The sequence below is a fragment of the Piliocolobus tephrosceles genome, chromosome 1, assembly GCF_002776525.5.
Source record: "Piliocolobus tephrosceles isolate RC106 chromosome 1, ASM277652v3, whole genome shotgun sequence".
NCBI lineage: Eukaryota > Metazoa > Chordata > Mammalia > Primates > Cercopithecidae > Piliocolobus > Piliocolobus tephrosceles.
In genome coordinates, this window is record NC_045434.1 from 197,881,525 (window position 1) to 197,905,183 (window position 23,659).

Below are 23,659 nucleotides of genomic sequence, written 5' to 3' on the forward strand. Positions count from 1 at the left end.
GCTCTGCCATTTACTAGCTTCATGACTAAGTAAATTACAACCTCTTTGGGTCTAGATTTCCTCTTTTATAAGATCTGCTTTGTCTATAAAGATTAAATCAAATAAGGCCCGTGAAAGTGAACTAAAAGTATGCAAATGAAAGTCATTACCCACGTTTAGTATCACATTAACAAAGCATTATGCAGGAAATAAGATTGGCAGTTTTAATTTTAATAGACTGATGGTTCATAAATGGTTACCTAGCATTAACTGATTGGTAATAAACAAAGTCTGATTAATTTAGAGTTGTATATACAACCAAGGAAAGTTTAAAAGGGTATATGATTACCAATTTTCCATTCATATTTGTGATTAGTGAATAGTCTATCTTGTTTCAGTTGAAAGGCTATATATACAAATATATACACATGTATTTTTTTTTTTAAATAAAGCGATAAAACTGTTTTCTAGGATTCACTGTTGAGGTGGCAGACAACCATGGCAGCTCCTGATTCCAAGTGAAGAATTTGAGAAGAAATTTTAGTGCCTCCAAACGTGTTAGTAGACTTCAAATAAATGGACAAGTTCTAAATAGTAATCTGATTCACTCACAGGCTATATATCAACCAAACAGATTCTAAGATTCTTCAACCTGCAGTTCTCACCTGGCACTCTCAGGCCTCGGGTGTTCTGTTTGACCCACAAAGGCTCATTTTACAGATGTTTCACAGAAACGTAACACTGTAAGAAGTGCAGTTTGAGATAAATGAAACTAAGCCGATAGGTAATGGCTAAAAATTTCAAGACATCTTTGATTTACTTCCAAAAAGGCCTTTAGTAAATATTCAACACTTGATTAAAACTCATTCAAATATTTCCCTTACGTGACATCAAGAGCAAAGTGCACAGAACTCATGCCTTGCAACAGGGTGCAAATATTCTCGTGTTTTGGGGTTTATTATTTTTACCCTCACTTGTCATGGTAGTCTTTCAGATGAAATAAATTATTCTGTTGTTTCCCATTTTCTTTCTAGATGAAGAAAAGGAAATAAAAACAAAACCGAAAGGAAAAGAAAGGAATGAAAAGGAGGAATCCTATAGGAGCTAATGTTTTCAGAGACTTGAGTGGCTTAATTTCTATTAAAATATAATTCAGTACACTTGCAACAGTTGGAGGAAGCTGGGCTGGTGACTTAGTTCCAGCTGCTCGGTATCAAATGAGTGCAGCATAGCTATAGGACACTAGAGCTGGCTGTTGAAGATGACCTATCTGTAACAAGTTGACTTGCCCAATGAAGAAAAAAGTACTAGGTATGTAGGCCTTATCTTTTAAATTGAGCTCCTTTTTTCTCCAGAAAGAGAATAACAAAAAAAAATTGAGTTCCTTTTTGAAGGTGCTGATTTTCAAGGCATAAAATTAATTCACACATACCAAAGAGACTACTGGACACTATATAAACATACAACAACAACAAAAAACCTCACAAAAGTTAACACCATCGAATCAGAATTATTTGTTTCAGAACGCTTTACTACTATTAATTATTCTTTATACTACATTTGCTATATTCTGGTTTGACTGAGAATCAAGTCACTAATTGAACGAATTAATCATGGACTCAACAAAACAAACACACCAAGACTCTTTGTCACTAAGAATTTGTCTTTGTCCCAGTTCAACCAGTTAAGAATTTTACTGATTTGGATTGTTAATTTGTCTACTTTTAATGTCAATATGTGGAGGAATACTTCAAAAAAAAATAGCACCCATGAAAAGATTTCAAATACAGATTCCATAATTCCTTTTTGTTTCTGAGATGGAGTCTCACTCTGTTGCCCAGGCTAGAGTGCAGTGGCGTGATTTCAGTTCACTGCAGCCTCTGCCTCCCGGATTCAAGCGATTCTCCTGCGTCAGCTTCCCGAGTAGCTGGGACTACAGGCACTCACCACCATGCCCGGCTGATTTTCGTATTTTTAGTAGAGACAGGATTTCACCACATTGGCCACGCTGGTCTTGAACTCCTGACCTCAAGTGATCGCCTGCCCTGGCCTCTCAAAGTGCTGGGATTACAAGAGGGAGCCACTTTGCCCAGCCCAAATATAGATTCTATAATTTTTAACATCTTAATAACAGTTTAGAAGTGTATACTGATAACAGGTTTAAAAAAACATTCACTAATAACTCTATTAATTCAGCTCTTAGCAGCCTCAACAGGATGTATCATCTTTGAAATCGTCTTGAAAAAGAACATAAAGACATAGCAACAAAGTACTCCCTCTCTGTGTGTCTATGTCTCCCTCGTCTCTCAATCACACACACACAAACATATCCCCACCTACCCACCCACACACACCCCCTCAACCCACACACATTCACACACACACACCCCTACTCACACACACCCCACCACCCACACACTCCCACCACCCACCTACCCACACACACACTCTACACACACACACACACACACACCCCACCCACACACATTCACACACACACACACACACACTGGGTACACATGTGATTCTGAATGCAGTCATAAAGCACAATTATCTTGAATTGGACTGTTCTAACAAGTGCTTCATGCAGCTCAAGTCAACTTTACAAAGGGGAAAAATGGAGTCTGACTTTCCTGTCTGGCCAGCAGCAGGAAATAGATGATCTCTCTGAAAGACAGGCCTGTTTCATTCCATTTAGTCTCTTGGCATGTGTCATTCATGCTGCTGCTACTGAAGATCATGGAAACTGAACTGATTTCTCAAGTTACTGAAGACTGTTTTCAGAAAGGTGGAACCACACAGACATGATCATGAAAATAAAACTATCTGAAGAGTCTATTTGGGAATCAGATTTTCTTCTGAGTTTCTAACTGCCTTTTAAGATATGCAGAACTATCAGTTTCATAGTTCCATTGTAACATTTTAAACTATGACAAAAGTGAAGTTTTTCTCCCTTCCTTTTTCCTGAATTTAAACATAAGGTGACTGACTCCAAGGAAGACGAGGCAGCTTGCCCAAGGTCCCAGTGAAATCAGTGATAGAGCTCTCTCGTACGCAGCCAGGTCTCACTCCTGAAATTTTCTATACTATGCCATGGTTGTTTCCCAACTGATGACATGCCAGAACATCCTTAACTCTGCCCTCAATTTTAATATTTTCACTTATATTATCTGAAGCTTTTGTTCAAATCGTTTATGTAAATCGAAATTCTTTGTGAAGCCTGGGCGCTTTTTTTATCTAAACGTTCTTTAAATTGCAATATGAACAGAAAATTAGGTTTGGAAATGACTCCCACCAAAGCACTAAGGCTGCTCTGACAGGCAAGTAATGGGAGATTGTTCAAAGCCTCACAAGGGACACATGAATACTACCAGCATAGCCATTAATGCCAACTGAGATTCAAAGAGAACATGTCATACAGTGCCAGAACTAGAAAAGGGGTTGTTCTTATGGATGAAATGTCATGTAACAATCATTTTTTTCAAATCATAAAGTAAGCTGCTAAGTAACTCTCAGGAGTTCTATTGTTCTCCACTGGTTTGTTCTGGAGTCAGTACTTCTCACCAAGATATTAGGCAATTACCAGGAAAAGCAGGAAAATAAGCACTATAGGCATTTTCTCCCCCACAAATTTCTAAAAAGAGTCACATTTAATGTTTTAAGATTAAGAATATATTATGAAAAGTACTACAGGGATGTTTTATTCCTCTGTGATAGCTTTCATATATACTGGTGGGTTTTTGTTTTTGTTTTTGCTTTTTTTGAATCAATGTTCATTTTCTTGAGGTACCTTCTCTTTAAACTTTTGTTTACGACTATAAGTGTGTAAACCCATAGAAAAGATCAGGCACAATGGCTAAAATCTGTAATCCCAGCACTTTGGGAGGCCAAGGTCAGAGGACTGCTTGAGCCCAGGAGTTCAAGATGAGCCTGGGTAACACAGGGTGAGCCTGTCTCTTAAAAATAAAAAATTAGCCAGCTGCGGTAGTAAATGCCTATAGTCCTAGCTACTTGGGAGGCTGAGGCTGGAGGATTACTCGAGCCCAGGAGCTCGAGGCTACAAAGTAAGCCGTGATCGTGCCATTGCACTCCAGCCTCGGTGACAGAGGCAGACTCTGTCTCAAAAAAAAAAAAAAAAGAAAAGAAAATAAAAGAAAAAGAAAAAAGGAAAAGATTTGGAAGAATAAAGACCAAACCTAAAATAAATTATCTCTCTGAAGGGGAAGTTGATGACTAGGGGGTGGGGATGGTAAAGACTCATTATTATGTACTACTTGTATAGTTTTAGTTGCCCTAAGAAGCATTTTTTAGATTTACTGGAGACCTATGATTGCTAAAGACCAAAAAATATATGCTTCAATTTCAAGTGCTCTCTACTGTTGATTTTACATAAAGTCCTAGGTAATAAACATATATCTTCTTTGATATTTTCTAATTATGAGGCCCTGAATGCCTACCTCCCATGCGCCACTTTTTATATATAAACACTTAACATATACACTTAAACATATACACTTACACATATTTCCACATATACACATAAACATATATATACAAATCTGCAAATATCAATCAACCTATAGGAATAATGCCTTTAAAAAGTCTGCAAATGAAAAGTAACAGACAACTCTGAAATAGCTATAATGGGTTTACTTCCTTTTCTGACCCAGATTCCCATTATTTATGATGCTATTACTGGTATGTATCACAATTAAAGCACTGTATTAAACTATTCAATGAAGGCTTTTTCAAAGCATGGCAGTCAACTCACTTGCTCCAAGCCAAAAATGGAATAGGCGAAATTCATGTATTTTAGGACACAGTAAGGGTGTGTGCCTCGTGGCAGTCTGTTTTTAGGAGTTATATTGGGAAACTTCCTTTGTGTATACATGTATTAAAAAAACAGTAATAGAAGGGTAACTACATGACTTATTTCATTCTTACAACATCTCTGTCCAACATGAATAAGGTAATGTCTTCCCAAGAGCTTGTAGTTTTAACTCACTATTCCCAAAGTCTTATTTCTATATTTATATACATAACTAAAGGGGTTCCTAGATGACTTTATGGTTTATTTTCAATAAATTTTAAAGTCTGTAAAATTTCAAATATATGCACTAGCAGTAAGTAAAAATACATTTTAAGGGAATGATAGGAATCTGAGTACACTAATCCAGAACTGGGAATGGAATTATAGCTATCGGGTAACTATCACCATATGACGCTCAGAAGGGTGACATACATGAATTCTGCCACTTTATCAAGTGATAAGCTGTCAATATTTTTTTCTGGACACTGTTCATGACTTGATATATAATACGGTTTAAATTTGTGTCCTTGCCCAAATCTCATATCAAATTGTAATCTTTAATGTTGGAAGAGGGGCCTTCTGGGAGGTGACTGGATCACAAGGGCAGACTTCCCTTGCTGTTCTTGTGACAGTGAGTGAGTTCTCATAAGATCTGTTTGTTTAAAAATGTGTAACTCCTCCCCCTTCTCTCTTCTTCCTTCTCTGGCCATGAAAGACGTGTCTGCTTCCCCTTTGCCTTCTGTCATAATTGTAAGTCTCCTGAGGCCTCCCCAGTCATGTTTCCTGTACAACCTGCAGAACTGTAAGTCAATTAAACCTCTTTTCTTTATGATTTACCCACTCTCGGGTAGTTCTTTATAGCAATGTGAGAACAGACTAATAGTTTTAAAAACAAGTATAATAGTAAATCATGTTGTGACACTTGCATCAAGAGGAATCCACTGCCAAACCCTAGATTTTCCCATTAATACAACTATTCTTAACTCTTGATTTAAATCTTTTGGGGAAGGGGATGTATCAATGTTCTTCACCTCAGACCTGTTTGCTAAAGGTTAGAATACACATTCCTGAATAAAACAGAGCTTTCTATTCATCATGGCTCTTCTCAGCCCTCTCCACTATGGAAAATAAGCTATAAAGTCATCCAGGAGAGAAAGCTGCAAACAACTCTTCACTTAGCAAGAACAGACACGGGGCCACAGATAATTGCTCTTATTTTACAATACATTTAAACAAATATGATTAAAACCATGCTATAGAAAATTATTGCTATTCCCTGAAACGTAAATTAAATGAAATTGACAACAATGGTATTCAACCTCCTAAAAATCCTTGTCTTTAAAGATCCAGATTATATAGGTCACACGTTTAACACATTTGGGGCCAAGATGATGTCTGCTTAGAAAGTTCTTCACGACTCCATGTTTACACTGGAAAAAAGAAGTCAAGGATTTCACTGTATCCACACTAACACTTGGCTCCTGGTGCTGCTCATGAAATTTAAGGTAAACATACAAAAGTTCCTTAAAAAGACTGAGTACCACATGCAGTGTATACTGACAGCGTGACTTGTCCAAAATAGTTATATACAAGTTAAGTTTGTCCCAAAACCAGCAGAACTTTAATACAATATATTTCCTTTAGAGAATACATGCCATCAAGGTGAAAATAGGACCAAACCGAAAAGAAAGTTCAGCTTAAGTTGACTGCAAACTGCGACCATGTCTTACCTTTTCAGGTCAACAGTCGTCACACTAAATACAACTCCTTTGAGCCAAAGAATCATGAAGAGCCTCTGGGAAAAGGGGCAGTTCCCTATGCTTTCACCATCACTGCCAGCCTGGAAAACAGAATTAAACATTAAAAAACAAGGTCAAAGTGATGATACTCAACATGACATAACTTTTTCTGAATTTTAATCAAGAGTACAAGAAGCCAGGAAAAGTTACATTGTGGAAGGAAGAGTAGAAATTTGGGTCTTTATTATTTTGTCTTTTCATTAGCCTTTTTTTTTTTTTTTTTTTTTTTTTTTTGAGACAGGGTCTCCTTCTGTCACCCAGGCTGGAGTGCAGTGGTGCAATCGCAGCTCACTGCAACCTTAACCTCTCAGGCTCAAGCAATCCTCCCATCTTAGCCTCTCAAGTAGCTGGGGCTACAGGCACGTACCACCATCCTGGCTAATTTTTAATATTTTTAGTAGAGATAGAGTTTCACCATGTTATCCAGGTTGGTCTTGAACGCCTGGACTCAAGTGAACTACCTGCCTCAGCCTCCCAAAGTGCTGGGATTACAGGCATAAGCCACTGCACCCAGCTAGCACTAGCCTCTTTCTTTTCTTAAAAATGATCAGTCTAGGGCCAGGCGTGGTGGCACAGGCCTGTAATCCCAGCACTTTGGGAGGCCAAAGCGGGAGGATCACAAGGTCAGGAGTTTGAGTCCAGCCTGGCCAGTATGGTGAAACCCGTCTCTACTAAAAATACAAAAATTAGCCGGGTGTGGTGGCGGGTGCCTGTAGTCCCAGCTACTTGGAAGGCTGAGGGAGGAGAATCACTTGAACCCGGGACACGGAGGTTGCAGCGAACTGAGATCACACCACTGTACTCCAGCCTGGGTGACAGAGAGATACTCTGTCTCAAAAATAAATAAACAAATAAGTAAATAAATAAATAATAAAAATGACCAGTCTAGTATACTACTACCCAAGAGAACTTAATTCATGATGGAGATGATCCATATTGCCAATGTCCAATATAGTAGCCATTAGCAACATGCGGCTAGGGAGTACTTAAAATGGGTCTAGTTCAAGTGAACTGAATTTTTTTGTTTCATTTATTTTAAATTACAGTCATGCATCACTTACTGATAGGGACACATTCTGAGAAATGTGCTGTTAGGCGATTTTGGCATTTTACAAGCATCACAGGATATGCTTACACAAACCTAGATGATATAGCCTACTACACACCTTGTCTACATGGTATAGCCTAGTGCTCCTAGACTACAAACGTGTACAAACGTGTACAGCACGTTACTGTACTGAATACTGTAGGCAAATGGAATATAATGGTAAGTATCTGTACATCTAGACACATCTAAACATAGAAAAGGTATAATAAAAATATGAATTATAAGCCAGGCGCAGTGGCTCATGCTTGTAATCTTAGCACTTTTGGAGGCCAAGGCGGGTAGATCGCCTGAGGTCAGGAGTTCAAGACCAGCCTGGCTAACATAGTGAAACCCCATCTCTTCCAAAATACAAAAAATTAGCCAGATGTGGTGGTGTGCGCCTGTAGTCCCAGCTACTTGGGAGGCTGAGGTAGGAGAATCTCTTGAACCTGGGAAGTAGAGGTTGTAGTGAGCCGACATCATGCCACGGCACTCCAGCCTGGCAAAAGAGCAAGACCGCGTCTCAAAAATAAAAAATAAAAGCGAATTACAATCTTTTGAGACACTGGCATATGCAGCATCTGACTATAATTTATAATTTAAAACATAAACTTTTTTTTTTTTTTTTTTGAGACGGAATCTCGCTCTGTACCCAGGTTGGAGTGCAGTGGCACGATCTTGGCTCACTGCAGCCTCTGCCTCCCAGGCTCAAGTGATTCTTCTACCTCAGCCTCCTGAATAGCTGGGATTACAGGAGTGCACCACCACATCCAGCTAATTTTTGTATTTTTAGTAGAGACAGGGTTTCACCATGTTGGGTCAGGCTGGTCTCGAACTCCTGACCTCGTGATCCGCCCACCTTGGCCTCCCAAAGTGTTGGGATTACAGGCGTGAGCCACCGTGCCCAGCCAAACATAATACGTTTTCATAATTCAAATAGCCACGAATGACTAATGGCAACTATGTTGGACAGAATAGTAATTCCTAGTGGGTACATAAATCCTTGCCTCCAGGCAAAGGCAAAGTCTGCTATGGGTTTTATGAAATGTAAAAATCATTTTTCATTACATCAGACAGTATTCTTAATAAGGCAAAGTAAAAAGGGAAACTTGTAGGTGTGCCTGCCTCCAAAAAAATTCATTATAAATATCCCATATCCTGGCTGAGCGCAGTGGCTCACTCCTGCAATCCCAGCACTTTGGGAGGCTGAGGCGGGCAGATCACAAGGTCAGGAGTTTAAGACCAGCCTGACCAACATGATGAAACTGCATCTCTACAAAAAGGACAAAAATTAGCCGGCGTGGTGGCACATGCCTATAATCCCAGCTACTCGGGGGGCTGAGATAGGAGAATCGCCTAAACCTGGGAGGTGGAGGTTTCGGTGAGCCGAGATCGTGCCACTGCACTCCAGCCTGGGTGACAAAGTGAGACTCCATTTCAAAGATAAAAATAAATATCCTATACCCTGTTTTGTTTTGTTTTGTTTTTCAATTAGAGATAGGATCTTACTATGTTGCCCAGGCTGGTGTGCAGTGGTTACTCACAGGCACAATCACAGCAAACTGCAGTTTCAAATTAGTGGACTTAAGAAATCCTCCCACCTCAGCCTCCCCAGTAGCTGAGACTACAGGCATGCACCACCACACCTGGCCCATATCCTGTTGCACACATTCCTACAGGGAGCAAGAAAATAACAAAAGATATATTTATAATAATCTATTGCTAATCCTACTTAATGAATGGCAATGACGAGGTAGATTTTCCTAAAAATCAGAATGGTACAAATCGTTTTTAGTCCCATCATGTGTGCCCCAAGGTGGTGGTTTTTTTTTTTTTTTAAACTTTTATTTTAGGTTCAGGGATGTTATGTGCAGGTTTGTTACATAGGTAAACTCATGTCATGGGGTTTGTTGTACGGATTATTTCATCACCCAGGTACAAAGCCTAGCGCCTAATAGTTATTTTTTCCGATCCTCTCCCTCCTCTCATCCTCCACCCTCAAGTAGAGCCCAGAAATAAGGCCACACACCTACAACCATCTGATCTTTGACAAAGCTGACAAAAACAAGTGATGTCAAAGACTCCATATTCAATAAATAGTGCTGGGATAACTGGCTAACCATAGGCAGAAGATTAAAACTGGAACCCTTCCTTACACCATACATAAAAATCAACTCAAGATGGATTAAAGACTTAAATGTAAAATCCAAAACTATAAAAACCCTGGAAGACAACCTAGTCAGTGCCATTCTGGACATAGGAACTGGCAAAGATTTCATGACGAAGATGCCAAAAACAATTGCAACGAAAGTTGACAAACAGGATCTAATAAAGAGTTTCCACATAGCAGAAGAAACTATCAACAGAGTAAACAGACAACCTACAGAATGGGAGAAAATATTTGCAAAATATGCATCTGACACAGGTCTAATATCTAGCATCCATAAGGAACTTAAACAAAATTACAAGTAAAAAACAAACAACCCTATTAAAAAGTGGGCAACAGACATGAACAGACACTTTTCAAAAGAAGACATACATGCAGCCAATAAGCATATGAAAAAAAGCTCAATATCATTGATCACTAGAGAAAAACAAATCAAAACCACAATGAGACACCAGAATGGCTATTTTTAAAAAGTCAAAAAATAACAGATGCTGGCAAGGTTGTAGAGAAAAGGGAACACTATACACTGCTGGTGGGAGTGTAAATTAGTTAAACTATTGTGGAAAACAGTGTGACAATTCCTCAAAGAGCTAAAAATAGAACTATCATTCGACTCAGCAATCCCATTACTGGGTATATACCCTGAGGAATATAAATCATTCTACCATAAAGACACATGCATACGTCTGTTCACTGCAGCACTATTCATGATAGCAAGACATGGAATCAGCCCCAAGTTTAAAAAGGAAAGATGGGCTGAAGGAAAAGGAGAGATGGGAAGGACAGAGAGCTGGAATGCTGGAAGAGAACATTCTGACATTGCTAGAGTTCAACACAGCCTGTTGACTATGACGTCTATGGAGAGTGCCAGAAATAACTCTCCAATAAGTCATTCAAAGATGCTGGTGAAAGTACTGTTTATTACCCTAAAGTAACTCTCAAAAAATGCAGAAGCATTTCAGTAAAATGCTACATCAGTAAAAAGTCATTAATTCCTAAACTAATGGAGAGGTAAAGGGACTTTAAAAAACAAAAACAAAAACAAAAAAACATGGGCTTATAGTGAGGATTCTAGAAACCTAATCAGACAGCATGGGACAGTTACAACAGAGCTTGGTTTAAAAAAAAAAAAAAATCCGATTATTCTTTATCAGTAACAAAATATACACAGAATTTGAGGGCAGAATGAATCATATTAATTCCTAATACTACATAAACTTGTACAAAAATGTACTTCCTAAAAAAGGCCTAGTTCTTAAATTTTATTGTGATTACAAATAACCTAAGGAAAACATTTAAAATGAAGACCCCAGGGCCTCATATCTAGAGATTCTGATTCAGCAGAACTCCTGGGTTGGGGCCCAGGAAGCCTTATTTTGTTATAGACACTCAAGGAGATTTCAAAGTAAGGCACCTGCCTACTGGATACATTAAGAAACACTGGTGTGGGAAGGTTAGGATGATATTTGGTTCTCAGAACCCAAGTCAATTTACAGCACTAAATCATCGTACTATATAACAAACTGGTGTCCGAAGTTGCCTTTCTGATGATACTGACCATTAATAGCATGGAAAACTGATAACACACAAGTAAATTTACTACAGACAAGAAAATGTTAATACATTACCTTTCCAATTAGCTTGATAACCCAAATTTGAGATTTACTGGAAAAAAAAAACAAACCGTAGTTTGGTAGACAAAGAACTAGTCTGACTCAAGGTCTTTATCCTCCTCCACTTAATCTATAAAATTAACTAAAATTTCCCAAGCTGCCTGTCAAAGCAGTGTTAAAATCATTAAGTTGGTAAAGGAGACATAATAAAGATATTACATGTAGGAACTTAGAAACACGTTAAACTAAAAACAGGCTAAAGATGAATGGGGACTGGCTACAGAGCAGTCACCATACATAATCTCCTACAGTGGTCTGCAGAGCCAGTCCTTGAGCATGGGCAAAAGAATCTCAGAATACACAACAGTTCATGAAGACCTGGTCAGGACACAAATGCCCCTTTCCTTTCACAGATGACTGCCTCCTTTCTCTATAATTTTCTAGCAAATTTTCCCAATTTACTTTTGTTTCTGGTATATCAGAAGCTTGTTACACATCTCATACTCCTAATAAGCACTTTCCTTCATGCACACATAAATAAATGTGTATTCTTCAAAAATTCTTTACTAACCACTAATGACAAGTCAAATAAGAAACGTCATCATGACCATGAACAACTTTTTCCAAAGTTTTAATAGCATCAGAAAATTGGGAGCTACTAGTCAGATGAAATATTTATTTTTATTTTATTTTTGAAAATTTTAAAAGTATACAAAAGGCCACGCACAATGGTTCCGCCCATAATCCCAACACTTTGGAAGTCCAAAGCAAAGCAGGAGGATCACTTGACGCCAGGAGTTGGAGATCAGCCTGGGCAACCAAGCAAAAGCCCATCTTCACCAAAAAAATTAGAAAATTAGCCATCGTGGTGACACTCTCCTGTAGTCCCAGTTATTCAGAAGGCTGAGGTGGGAGGATCACTGGAGCCCAGGAGTTCAAGACTGCAGTGAGCCATGATTATAGCACTGCATTCTAGCTTGGGTAACAGAGCAAGACCCTGTCACTATTCAAAATATATACACACACACACACACACACACATACACACATATATATACACACACACACATCCATATATATATATATGTATAATTTATATATATATAGTAAAACTGTGGAAAAATTCAAATTTCTTTTTTTTTTTAATTAGATGGAGTCTCACTCTGTTGCCTAGGCTGGAGTACAGTGGTGTGATCTCAGCTCACTGCAACCTCGCCTCCCAGGAGATTCTCCTGCCTCAGCCTCCTGAGCAGCTGGGAGTAATAATAAATAATAAATAAGCCACCACCATGCCTGGCTTATTTATTTATTTATTTATTCATTTTCTGAGATGGAGTTTCAGTCTTGTCACCCAGGGTGGAGTGCAATGGTGTGATCTCAGTCACTGCAACCTCTGCCTCCCAGGCTGAAGTGATTCTCCTGCCTCAACCTCCTGAGTAACTCGGATTACAGGCGCCCACAACCACATCCGGCTGATCTTTGTATTTTTATTAGAGATAGTGTTTCACCATGTCGGCCAGGCTGGTCTCGAACTCCTGACCTCAGGTGATCCACCCGCCTCGGCCTTCCAAAGTGCTGGGAATACAAGCATGAGCCATGCCGCCTGGCCCAATTTTTTGTATTGTTATTAGAGACGGGGTTTCACCATGTTGCCAGGCTGGTCTTGAACTCCTGACCTTAAGTGATCCACCCACCTCAGCCTTCCAAAGTCCTGGGATTACAGGTGTGAGCCACTGGGCCTGGCAAAAAATTCAAATTTCTAGAATTCTACAAGTCAAAAACTTTCTCCTTTAATCCAAGTTAAATATAAAATTCAATTTCAACAAAGTTATAGAATCAAAATTACCCTGTTTAGTATGAACTACACTGAATACAGCCCATTGCTACAGCTGACTGAGGGCATTGTGATACAATGGAAAGCATCCTACACTGGGAGCCAGGATACGTTTATTCTACACCCAGTTTTTTATTAGTAACCATAAAAATTAACATATAGGTATCTAACGATAGCATCTGAGAAAAGTATGCCTTTAAAAAATACTTTTCACTGCTTCTAACAGTTATATTCATTGTTTTAAAAATAAATAAAAACTGAAGCACTAGAGAAAGTCAGAGTTCCCTTACCCTTGAACCACTAATTCGCTACTTATTCTTCTACATTTTTATTTTCTATGTACATACTACTATTTTTCTTTTAATAGAGACAGGGTCTAACTATGTTGTCCAGGCTGGTCTCAAACTCCTGGCCTCAAGTTATCCTCCCACCTTGTCCTCCCAAAGTGCTGGGATTACAGGTGTGAGCCACCATACCCGGCCCATACTACTTTATTCCTTGAAAAATGTGATCACACTATATGTAACTTGTTTTTATAGTTTATATATTTTATTCCAACTTAATGTAACCAATCCTCTGGAGGCTGTAATGTCTCTGCCAGAATACTGTCAGAGATGGCCAGGGAGGAAACCAGGGCCTTCAAACCCTGCGAGGCCCCTGCCCCTGGGGTGGGATCAGAGGACGCCTAACAGAGTCAGGACTTTGAACATCAACCAGTGGTAATGAGGCCACCTCCACTAGTGTATCAGAGAGATATACTAGTTTCACCATGTTGGCCAGACATTTCCGTGGAGGGAAAAGGAGGGAAAAGGAGAATATATATAACTGCTTTGTTATAACCAGGTGGAGACAGAAGTCCAAGTGCTTCACTGGGTTATCTCATTTTTATTTTTTTATTATTATTTTTATTTTTATTTCTTTTGAGACAGAGTCTCGCTCTGTCGCCCAGGCTGGAGTGCAGTGGCGCGATCTTGGCTCACTACAACCTCTGCCTCCCGGGTTCAAGTGATTCTCCTGCCCCAGCCTCCTGAGTGGCTGCAATTACAGGCGTGCACCAGCACACTTGGCTAATTTTTGTATTTTTAGTAGAGACGGGGTTTCACCATGTTGGCCAGGCTGGTCTCAAATGCCTGACCTCAGGTAATCCGCCTGCCTCGGCCTCCCAAAGTGCTGGGATTACAGGTGTGAGCCACCGTGCCCAGCCCCATTTTTTAGATTTAATACTTCTTGCTTTCAGAATGTGATTTAAAGGAAAAGAAAAATAAATAAATTTAATACTTCTGAGAGACTTCTGCTTCCAGAAAGACAGAATTTTAGATGGTAGTGAGCTTCTTAGTTTTTTGCCTTATACATCTCAGACTTGGAACCAAAAAAGCCAGCAACCACGGTGAGGAGGCTCCTTATTACTGCTGGGGAGGGGGAATGGGAGTTGCAGCTCCCATTCACTAGTGGAGGGATACACTAGTATCTATTTTTAGTAGAGACAGGCTTTTACCCCAGGCTGGCCTTGAACTCCTGACCTCAGGTGATCCGCCCACCTCGGTCTCCCAAAGCGCTGAGATTACAGGCGTGAGCCTCCACGCCCAGCCTATTTCCATGTTTTGAGATCATCCATCTAACTGCCATTCCTGAAGGCCTCACTGGATGCTACTGTCCCAATAATTTTACATCTAGAAATTTATTCTATAGAAACAGTCATACAGATGTCCAAAGATACAACAGAGGAATACTGAGGCCTTATTGTTTGTAATAGCAAAACACTAGAGACCACTCAAGCCCATCAGTAAAAGATTTGTTAAATTTATAGACCACCAACAGAGGATGGAAGTCTAGGCCACCCATTCAGCCTTTGCTGGCATGCATGAAGATGGAGCCACAGCTTTTTCTGTGGTGTTTACAGTAGAGCAGTAATTATCTAAAAGTTTGTGGTCTTGTTTAGGCTGCCCCTTCCCTGGTTCTTAGGCAAGAGGCAGCAGGATTTTGTTGGAATTTTTTTTCTCAGTCCAGGTTGCTGGCTTCTTTAGCTCCAAGTCAGGAATATAGGAGGCAAAAAAGCAGGAAATTCTATATTCCCAGAATACTTCTGAGAAGTCTCTCAGAAGTATTAGATTTAAAAGCAAAATTAAAAATGCATAACATGTGACATATCCATACAGTGGAACATTATTTGACAATTAAAAGCAATGAAGTATGGACACATGCTATAACTTGAATACACTAAGTGAAAGGAACAAAAGACCACATATCGCATCCATAGATGCAGAACCTGCAGATACAGGGACAACTATAACGGACTTCTGCATCCACAGAGGAGTCCTGGAACCAATCCCCCGTGGATTCCAGGGGGAATGTATATGATTTATATATAGAATAAATGTATATGATTCCATTTATATGAAATATCCAAATAGGCAAATTCATACAGACAGTAGACTATTTGCTGCCAAGAACTAAGGATGGAGAAGAGGAGTGACTGCTAATGGGTACATGGTTTCTTTTTGAGGTGATGAAAATGTTTTAAAATTGGACCCTGGTGGCCGGGCATGGTGGCTAACATCTGTAATCCCAGCACTTTGGGAGGCCAAGGCAGGTGGATCACTTGAGGTCAGGAGTTCAAGATCAGCCTGGCCAATATATAGTGAAACCCCATTTCTACTAAAAAATACAAAAATTGGCCAGGCACAGTGGCTCATGCCTGTAATTCCAGTACTTTGGGAGGCCCAGGCAGGTGGATCATGAGGTCAGGAGTTCGAGACCAGCCTGACCAACATGGTGAAATCCCATCTCTACTAAAAATACAAAAATTAGCTGAGTGTGGTGGTGCATGCCTGTAGTCCCGGCTACTTGGGAAGCTGAGGGAGGAGAATCACTTGAACTCAGGAGACGGAGGTTACAGTGAGCCGAGATCATGCCACTGCAGTCCAGCCTGGGCAACAGAGCAAGCCTCCGTCTCTCCCCCCCCCCCAAAAAAAAAAAAAAAAGGGCTGGGCGTGGCGACTCACACCTATAATCCTAGCACTTTCGGAGGCCGAAGCGGGTGGATCACGAGGTCAGGAGATCGAGACCATCCTGGCTAGCACAGTGAAACCCCGTCTCTACTAAATATACAAAAAACAAAAATAAGCCCGGCGTGGTGGCAGGTGCCTATAGTCCTAGCTACTCGTGAGGCTGAGGCAGAAGAATGGTGTGAACACAGGAGGTGGAGCTTGCACTGAGCAGAGATTGTGCCACTGCACTCCAGCCTAGGTGACAAAGTGAGACTCCATCTCAAAAAAAAAAAAAAAATTAGACCCTGGTAATGGTTGCACAACTCTGTGAATATACTAAAAATCACTGAATTGTATATTTTAAAGGGGTGAATTATATTGTATATGAATTATATCCAATAAGTTGTTTTTTAAATATATGCATACAGATCATAAATATAAATATATACATACTGAAGAAGATTTTAATTTGGATTACACAGGTTTGTTTTGTTTTGGTATCTTGGTAGAGACGGGGTTTCACCATGTTGGCCAGGCTGGTCTCAAACTCTTGACCTTGTGATCCACCCGCCTCAGCCTCCCAAAGTGCTGGAATTACAGGTGTGAGCCACTGCACCCGGCTTGGATTACATAAAGTTATGATTTCATGTTACAAAAACATATATGTCTATTATGTTTTCTTAAAAATTAGAAAACCAGTCTGAGAAACACATAGTGAGATCTGATCACCACAAAACATTTTTAAAAATTAGCCAGGTGTGGTGGCTCATGCCTGTGGTCCTAGGCTATCAGGATGCTGAGGCAGGAGGATCACTTGAGCCTGGGAGGTCGAGGCTGCAGTGAACCATGATCACACCACTGCACTCTTGCCTGGGTGACAGAGTGAGACCCCTGTCTCCAGAAAATAAAAATGAAAATAATTGGCTGGGCACGGTGGCTCACGCCTGTAATCCCAGCACTTTGGGAGGCTGAGGCGGGCGGATCATGAGGTCAGGAGATCGAGACCATCCTGGCTAACACGGTGAAACCCTGTCTCTACGAAAAATACAAAAAACTAGCTGGGCCTGGTGGTGGGCGCCTGTAGTCCCAGCTACTCAGGAGGCTGAGGCAGGAGAATGGTGTGAATCTGGGAGGCGGAGCTTGCAGTGAGTCGAGATAGCGCCACTGCACTCCAGCCTGGGCGACAGAGCAAGACTCCATCTCAAAATAAATAAATAAATAAATATAAAAATAGAAATAAAAATAAAAATAATTTTTTAAACTCGAATAATTAAAGAGAAAACTTAATCCCACTGACAGAAATAACCATGAATCTCTAGATAGAGTCTTAGTATTCATTTAGGTTTTATTCTTATAAAAGGAGTATTTTCTTTACCTTGCTGTCTGGGTATTCCTCACTAGCCTCACCCTCTTCCCTTCACACTTCTGTGGTAATTCTTGAATTGCATAATACTGGTATTTAATCAGAAACTGCTGGATTAACTCCTATATTGCAGAATAAGGGTCAATGGCAGATGCCAAATATTTTAATGTTTTACTAAGTCAACATTAAGGAACTGCTCACTTAGAAAACCTAGTTTAATCAGTCTTTAGAATAGTCAGATTTTTAAACACCTAAGAAGAAAAGCTTTAACTTCATTCTTCTCTTTATTTTTGTTTATGGAACTGAGGGTAAGCAGTGGTGATGACTGGAGGAAGAGAGAGAGAAGTAAGGACCTGAAAGCAAGAACAGGCTCCTGACCATTAAATTATTTTCCTCAACATATTTTCTGGGGAGCGTATAGAGTAATGTGTTATTAAAGAATGAAGTTTAAAACTTTAATACCCCATTTACCTTTAGTATGAATTCTATCTAAGTTAGCTGTCTGAATACACAAAATGGTTGCTTTGATTTAGACTAACTTAGAAGTCACAAAACAATGTGATAAATGAGCAAAGTCACCTGGCTTCTATTACCTATTTCTTCAGATTTTTTTTTTTTTTTTTGAGTTGTAGTCTCTCTCTGTCACCCAGGCTGGAGTGAAATGGCGCTATCTCAGCTCACTGCAACCTCTGACTTCCGGGTTCAAGCAATTCTCCTGCCTCAGCCTCCTGAGTAGCTGGGATTATAGGCACCTGCCACCAGGTCCAGCTAATTTTTGTATCTTTAGTAGAGACGGGGTTTCACCATATTGGCCAGGCTGGTCTCAAACTTCGGAACTCATGATCCGCCTGCCTCAGCCTCCCAAAGTGCTGGGATTACAGGTGTGAGCCACCGCGCCCGGCCTATTTCTTCAGAATTTTTGCTAAACACATGCTAGAACCAAGTTTGGAGTCTAGAGGTTTTATAAGCTGTTCTTCTACAGGGTCTGCAGAGCATGTGGGAAACCACAGTTTAGAATCATACATACCTAGGTTTGAATCCTGACTTCCCTACTTCGTTAGCTGTGTAATCTTCAGCAAGTGACTTAACATCTGTGAAACCTGACTTACTATATACCATGTTATTGTGGGGATCCAGTAAGTTAGGACACACACTTCCTGGCACATGGTAAGAGTTTTTAAAATGTTACTTGACCTAAAGATACTCCATGCAAAGAACTCAAGGCCTAACAACAGATTCTTCAGTTCAAGCACTTAGTGGTTAGAATCCCTAGATTGCTTTCTTCTTTCAGAAAACAAGGAGAGAAGGGGAAAAAAATCTAAATATCTTCTACATTAAATTATTCCAACTGACATAGATTATGGTCCGATGCTTTAAAAAAAAAATAAGTCTACATAAAGTTTAAACAGTTCACTAAATAGAAAAAAGCAAATATATTCTTTTTTTTTGAGACAGAGTCTCGCTCTGTCGCTGGAGTGCAGTGGCACGATCTTGGCTCACTGCAAGCTCCGCCTCCCGGGTTCATGCCATTCTCCAGCCTCAGCCTCCGGAGTAGCTGGGACTACAGATGCCCGCCACCAATGCCTGGGTAATTTTTTGTGTTTTTAGTAGAGATGGGGTTTCACCGTGTTAGCCAGGATGGTCTTGATCTCCTGCCCTCGTGATCCGCCCGTCTTGGCCTCCCAAAGTGCTGGAATTACAGGTGTGAGCCACAACGCCCGGTCAAGATATTCTTTAATATATCAAACTCTCTGGCCGGGCGCGGTGGCTCAAGCCTGTAATCCCAGCACTTTGGGAGGCCGAGATGGGCGGATCACGAGGTCAAGAGATCGAGACCAACCTGGCTAACGCAGTGAAACCCCGTCTCTACTAAAAAAAAATACAAAAAACTAACCGGGCGAGGTGGCAGGCGCCTGTAGTCCCAGCTACTCGGGAGGCTGAGGCAGGAGAATGGCGTAAACCTGGGAGGCGGAGCTTGCAGTGAGCTGAGATCTGGCCACTGCACTCCAGCCTGGGCCGACAGAGCGAGACTCCGTCTCAAAAAATAAAAAAAAAATCTTTGGCCATGCAAAGATTATATTATTGTTTCCTGGCCATAACCATGTCACAGAACGAACTCAATAAATAAAGTCAAATGATATATAATGGAAGAATTACTATGTGTCCAAGCTCTTTATATGTAAATAAAACAGTTAAGCAGAAGATACTGCAAAGACTTTGGTTGCTACCATTTCTACCATTTCCTTACTCAGAATCACCAATTCATGAAATCTGCTCTTCAGATAAAAGCTTGTACAATTTAGAGAGGAAATGATGAGCTTGAAATTACATCAGGATGCCCAATTACCAGGGCTAGATGAAACTCCAGGACAGACTATTAAGAGTTCATTCACATGGAACATTTACCTTATTGAAGACAAATCTCTCTGCTCATCCAAAACAAGCTATTCGCATGTATTAATCTAGTTAATCCTGACATCCTCTTGCTCAGCAGAGAATGGTGGCTAAGATCACTAATTTAGAGACAGACTCTCAGACAACTCCACTACTGCCGTCCTAAGTGACTGAACAACTGGGCCTGTTTTCCTTTTCTATAAAATGGGAATAATAACCTCACTGGAGAGTTGGGAGAACGAAATGAGTTCATACATATACAGGGCTTAGATTAGCACAACACTCAAGGAACGGGGTTGGGAGAGTTGTTTGTTATATACCTTTTCATACTTTTTGGTATTTGTAATACAGACATGAATCTTTCATTTTAAAAAAGCAAGCAAACAAAAACCCTCCCATCAAAAACATGAAAATAGAGTAAAACACAAGTTAAAGAATGAATGTGGAAAAACTCTGAAGATAAAATCTTACTCATTGCCTGTATTATAACAAAAAATAAAATTAAATAAAAGATAAAATCTATGTAACAGAAGTATATAAGAGTAGGATACACAAAAACTCTCAAAGTGGGTTTAAAGACTGGGCAAGGTGGCTCACAGCTGTCATCCCAGCACTTTGGGAGACCAAGGCAGGCAGATCGCTTGAGCCCAGAAGTTCAACACCAGCCTGGGCAACATGGTGAAACCCTATCCCTACAAAAAATACAAAAGTTAGATGAGAATGGTGGCACACGCCCGTGATCCCAGCTACTCGGGAGGCTGAGGTAGGAGAATCACTTGCGCCCAGGAGATCAAGGCTGCAGTGAGCCACTCATGCCACTGCACTCCAGCCTACATGAGAGAGAGAGGAAAAAGTTTAAAATGTAGGTTACCAGGTTCCCCTTCCAGATACTCTGATTCCATATGTCTGTGGTGGGGCCCAGGAATCTATAATTTTTAATAAGTACTTCAAGTAATTCTAATTTGGATGTATTTGGTGCATAGACCATATTTTCATAAACATTCACACACTGACAGAAGAAAAACACGTTTAAAAAAAAAAAGGGCCAGGCACAGTGGCTCATGCCTGTAATCCAAGCACCTAGGGAGGCCGAGGTGAGTGGATCACAAGGTCAGCAGTTCGAGACCAGCCTGGCCAATAGGGTGAAACCCTGTCTCTACTAAAAATACAAAAATTAGCCAGGCGTGGTGGTGGGTGCCTATAATCCCAGCTACTCAGGAGGCTGAGGCAAGATAATTGCTTTAACCTGGGAGGAAGAGGCTACGGTGAGCCAAGATCATACCGCTGTATTCCAGCCTGGGCGACAGAGCAAGACTCCATCTCAAAAAAAAAAAAAAAAATCAAAACTGGAATGAAGAAGTTTGCCCCATGGTTAAACTTAAACTTTTAATTCCTCATGATGCCTTTTGGACTCAGCTCTCTGTAGGCCAGTAACTGGTCACTGTTTGATAGAGTCAAATTTGGTAAATAACAGTCTATTTCCTCCACACTATCATATCTTAAACTTGGACAAACTCAAACTAAGCCAAATATAATGTCAAGGGCAATTTTGGTGATCCAAAGTCCTTTATAGATGAAGTGCTATTGGATGGTTATATATGGTTCAGAAGATAATTACAAATGTTTCTTTTTTTTTTTCTTTTTTTTGAAACAGAGTCTTGCTCTGTCGCCCAGGTTAGAGTGCAGTGGTGCAATCTTAGCTCACTGCAACCTCCGCCCACTGGGTTCAAGCGATTCTCCTGCCTCAGCCTCCCGAGTAACTGGGACTACAGGCAGGCGCCACCACACCAGGCTAATTTTTTTTATTTTAGTAAAGACGAGGTTTTCCTATGTTGCCCAGGCTGGTCTCGAACTCCTGACCTCAGGCGATCCGCCCGCTTCGGCCTCCCAAAGTGCTAGGATTACAGGTGTGAGCCACCGTGACCGGCCACAAATTTTTATTACTGTATTATACTACTAAATAATTTGGCATGTCAGGGGAAAAAAAAAAAAAAAAAGATTCTGTTGTGATGTTAGGGACCAGGGCTAATACCTGACTAGCAGAGTAGGCTGGATTTTCCATTTAGAACCTATCTAACCACAGGGCAAGTCACTTAACCTCTTTGGCTCTTAGTTTTCTGGAAAAGGCAGGTGGGAAGAGAGATTAATTTATTGAAGTTTTAACTGTAATGTAACAACATTACATACACAAGCTATATCCCTACTCTTAGGGAATCCACACTGAAGTATATGGGGATAAAATGCCACAATGTATGCAACTTATGAGAGAAAGAGCAAATAATAAAGCAAATAGAGTAAAATGTTAACAATAGGTAAACCTGGTAAAGAGTATCCTTTCAACTCTTTTGTTTTTGTTTTTGTTTTGTTGGGTTTTTTTTGAGACAGGGTCTTGCTCTGCTGCCCAGACTGGAATGTAGTGGTGCCATCATAGCTCACTGCAGCCTTGAACGCTCCAGGCTATAGTGATCCTCCCACCACAGCCTCCGCAGTAGCTAGGAATACAGAAAAACACCACTATGCCTGGGTAATTTTTTAATTTTTTTTGTAGAGACAGAGTTTTGCTCTGTTGTCCAGGTTAGTCTTGAACTCCTAGCCTCAAGCAATCCTCCTGCCTCAGCCTCCGAAAGCAGTGGGATTACAGAGCTACTGTGTCCAGCCTCTTACGCTTGTAACTTTTCCTCTTATGCTTGTAACTTTTAAGTATGAAATTATTTCCAAATAAAGTGTTTTTTAAATTATTAATCTAGTTTCCACTTCAGTCCTAATAGTTTCTAACTATATTATAGCTCATTTTATTGTGTGTCATTTATGTATTATCTTCAAGGGCAGATAGATATCAATCTTTTAAAATTAAAAGCTTTTTTTTTTATTCATTCACCAGCCATGTGAGGACCTACACTAAACGCCAGAGATGTGGTGATGAATAAGAGAAGAAATGGTTTCTGCTTTTGCATTACCGATAGCGTTCCAAGTCTAATCTGAATCATTTAAGAATTTTGGAATACCGTAAAAGTACAAAATTTCAATTTAGAATACAATGAAACTCAAAATATACCCCACAACAACAATTTAAAAAGCACCAGTTTAACATTTTCTCAAAAGTGACATAAACTTCTCCTGATAAATTATGGTTTTGTGAGTTTCAGTTTTATGGGCTTGCCAGTGGCTCCTCCTCTGAGTTAGTAGTTCAGCTATAAACAGTACATTTGATGTTCTCTTGCTTCAGCCTAAGTCACTGTGAATTGAAGTCATTCAAATGTTGAATGGGAGAGATGCTTCACCTTCCAGTAGTTTTCAAAGGTTATCTGTTGCTGTTTCTTTTGGTAAATGACCAAATTATGATCAATTACCTAATATAATACTTTCATTAAAAATAAAAACCATAAAGTGTACAACAGTCTTTAAAAACTAGGTCTTACAAGTCCCGGTGCAGTGGCTCATGCCTGTAATCCCAGTACTTTGGGAGGCAGAGGTGGGCGGAACATGAGATCAGGAGTTTGGGACCAGCCTGGTCAACATAGTAAAACCCCGTCTCTACTAAAAATACAAAAAATTAGCTGGGCATGGTGGCAGGTGCCTCTAATCCCAGCTACTTGGGAGGCTGAGGCAGGAGAATCCCTTGAAGT

General features: G+C 40.1%; 1 protein-coding gene across 1 annotated transcript in view; it reads right to left on the minus strand.

Annotated features, from left to right (window-relative positions):
• The window catches only part of CLIC4 (chloride intracellular channel 4), a 99,120-nt gene that overhangs the window by 34,440 nt on the left and 41,021 nt on the right, over positions 1 to 23,659 (minus strand). The window contains exon 3 of the mRNA XM_023219624.2: positions 6,520 to 6,629. Coding sequence (XP_023075392.1) covers positions 6,520 to 6,629 — 110 coding nt within the window. The remainder of the gene's footprint in view (positions 1 to 6,519; positions 6,630 to 23,659) is intronic.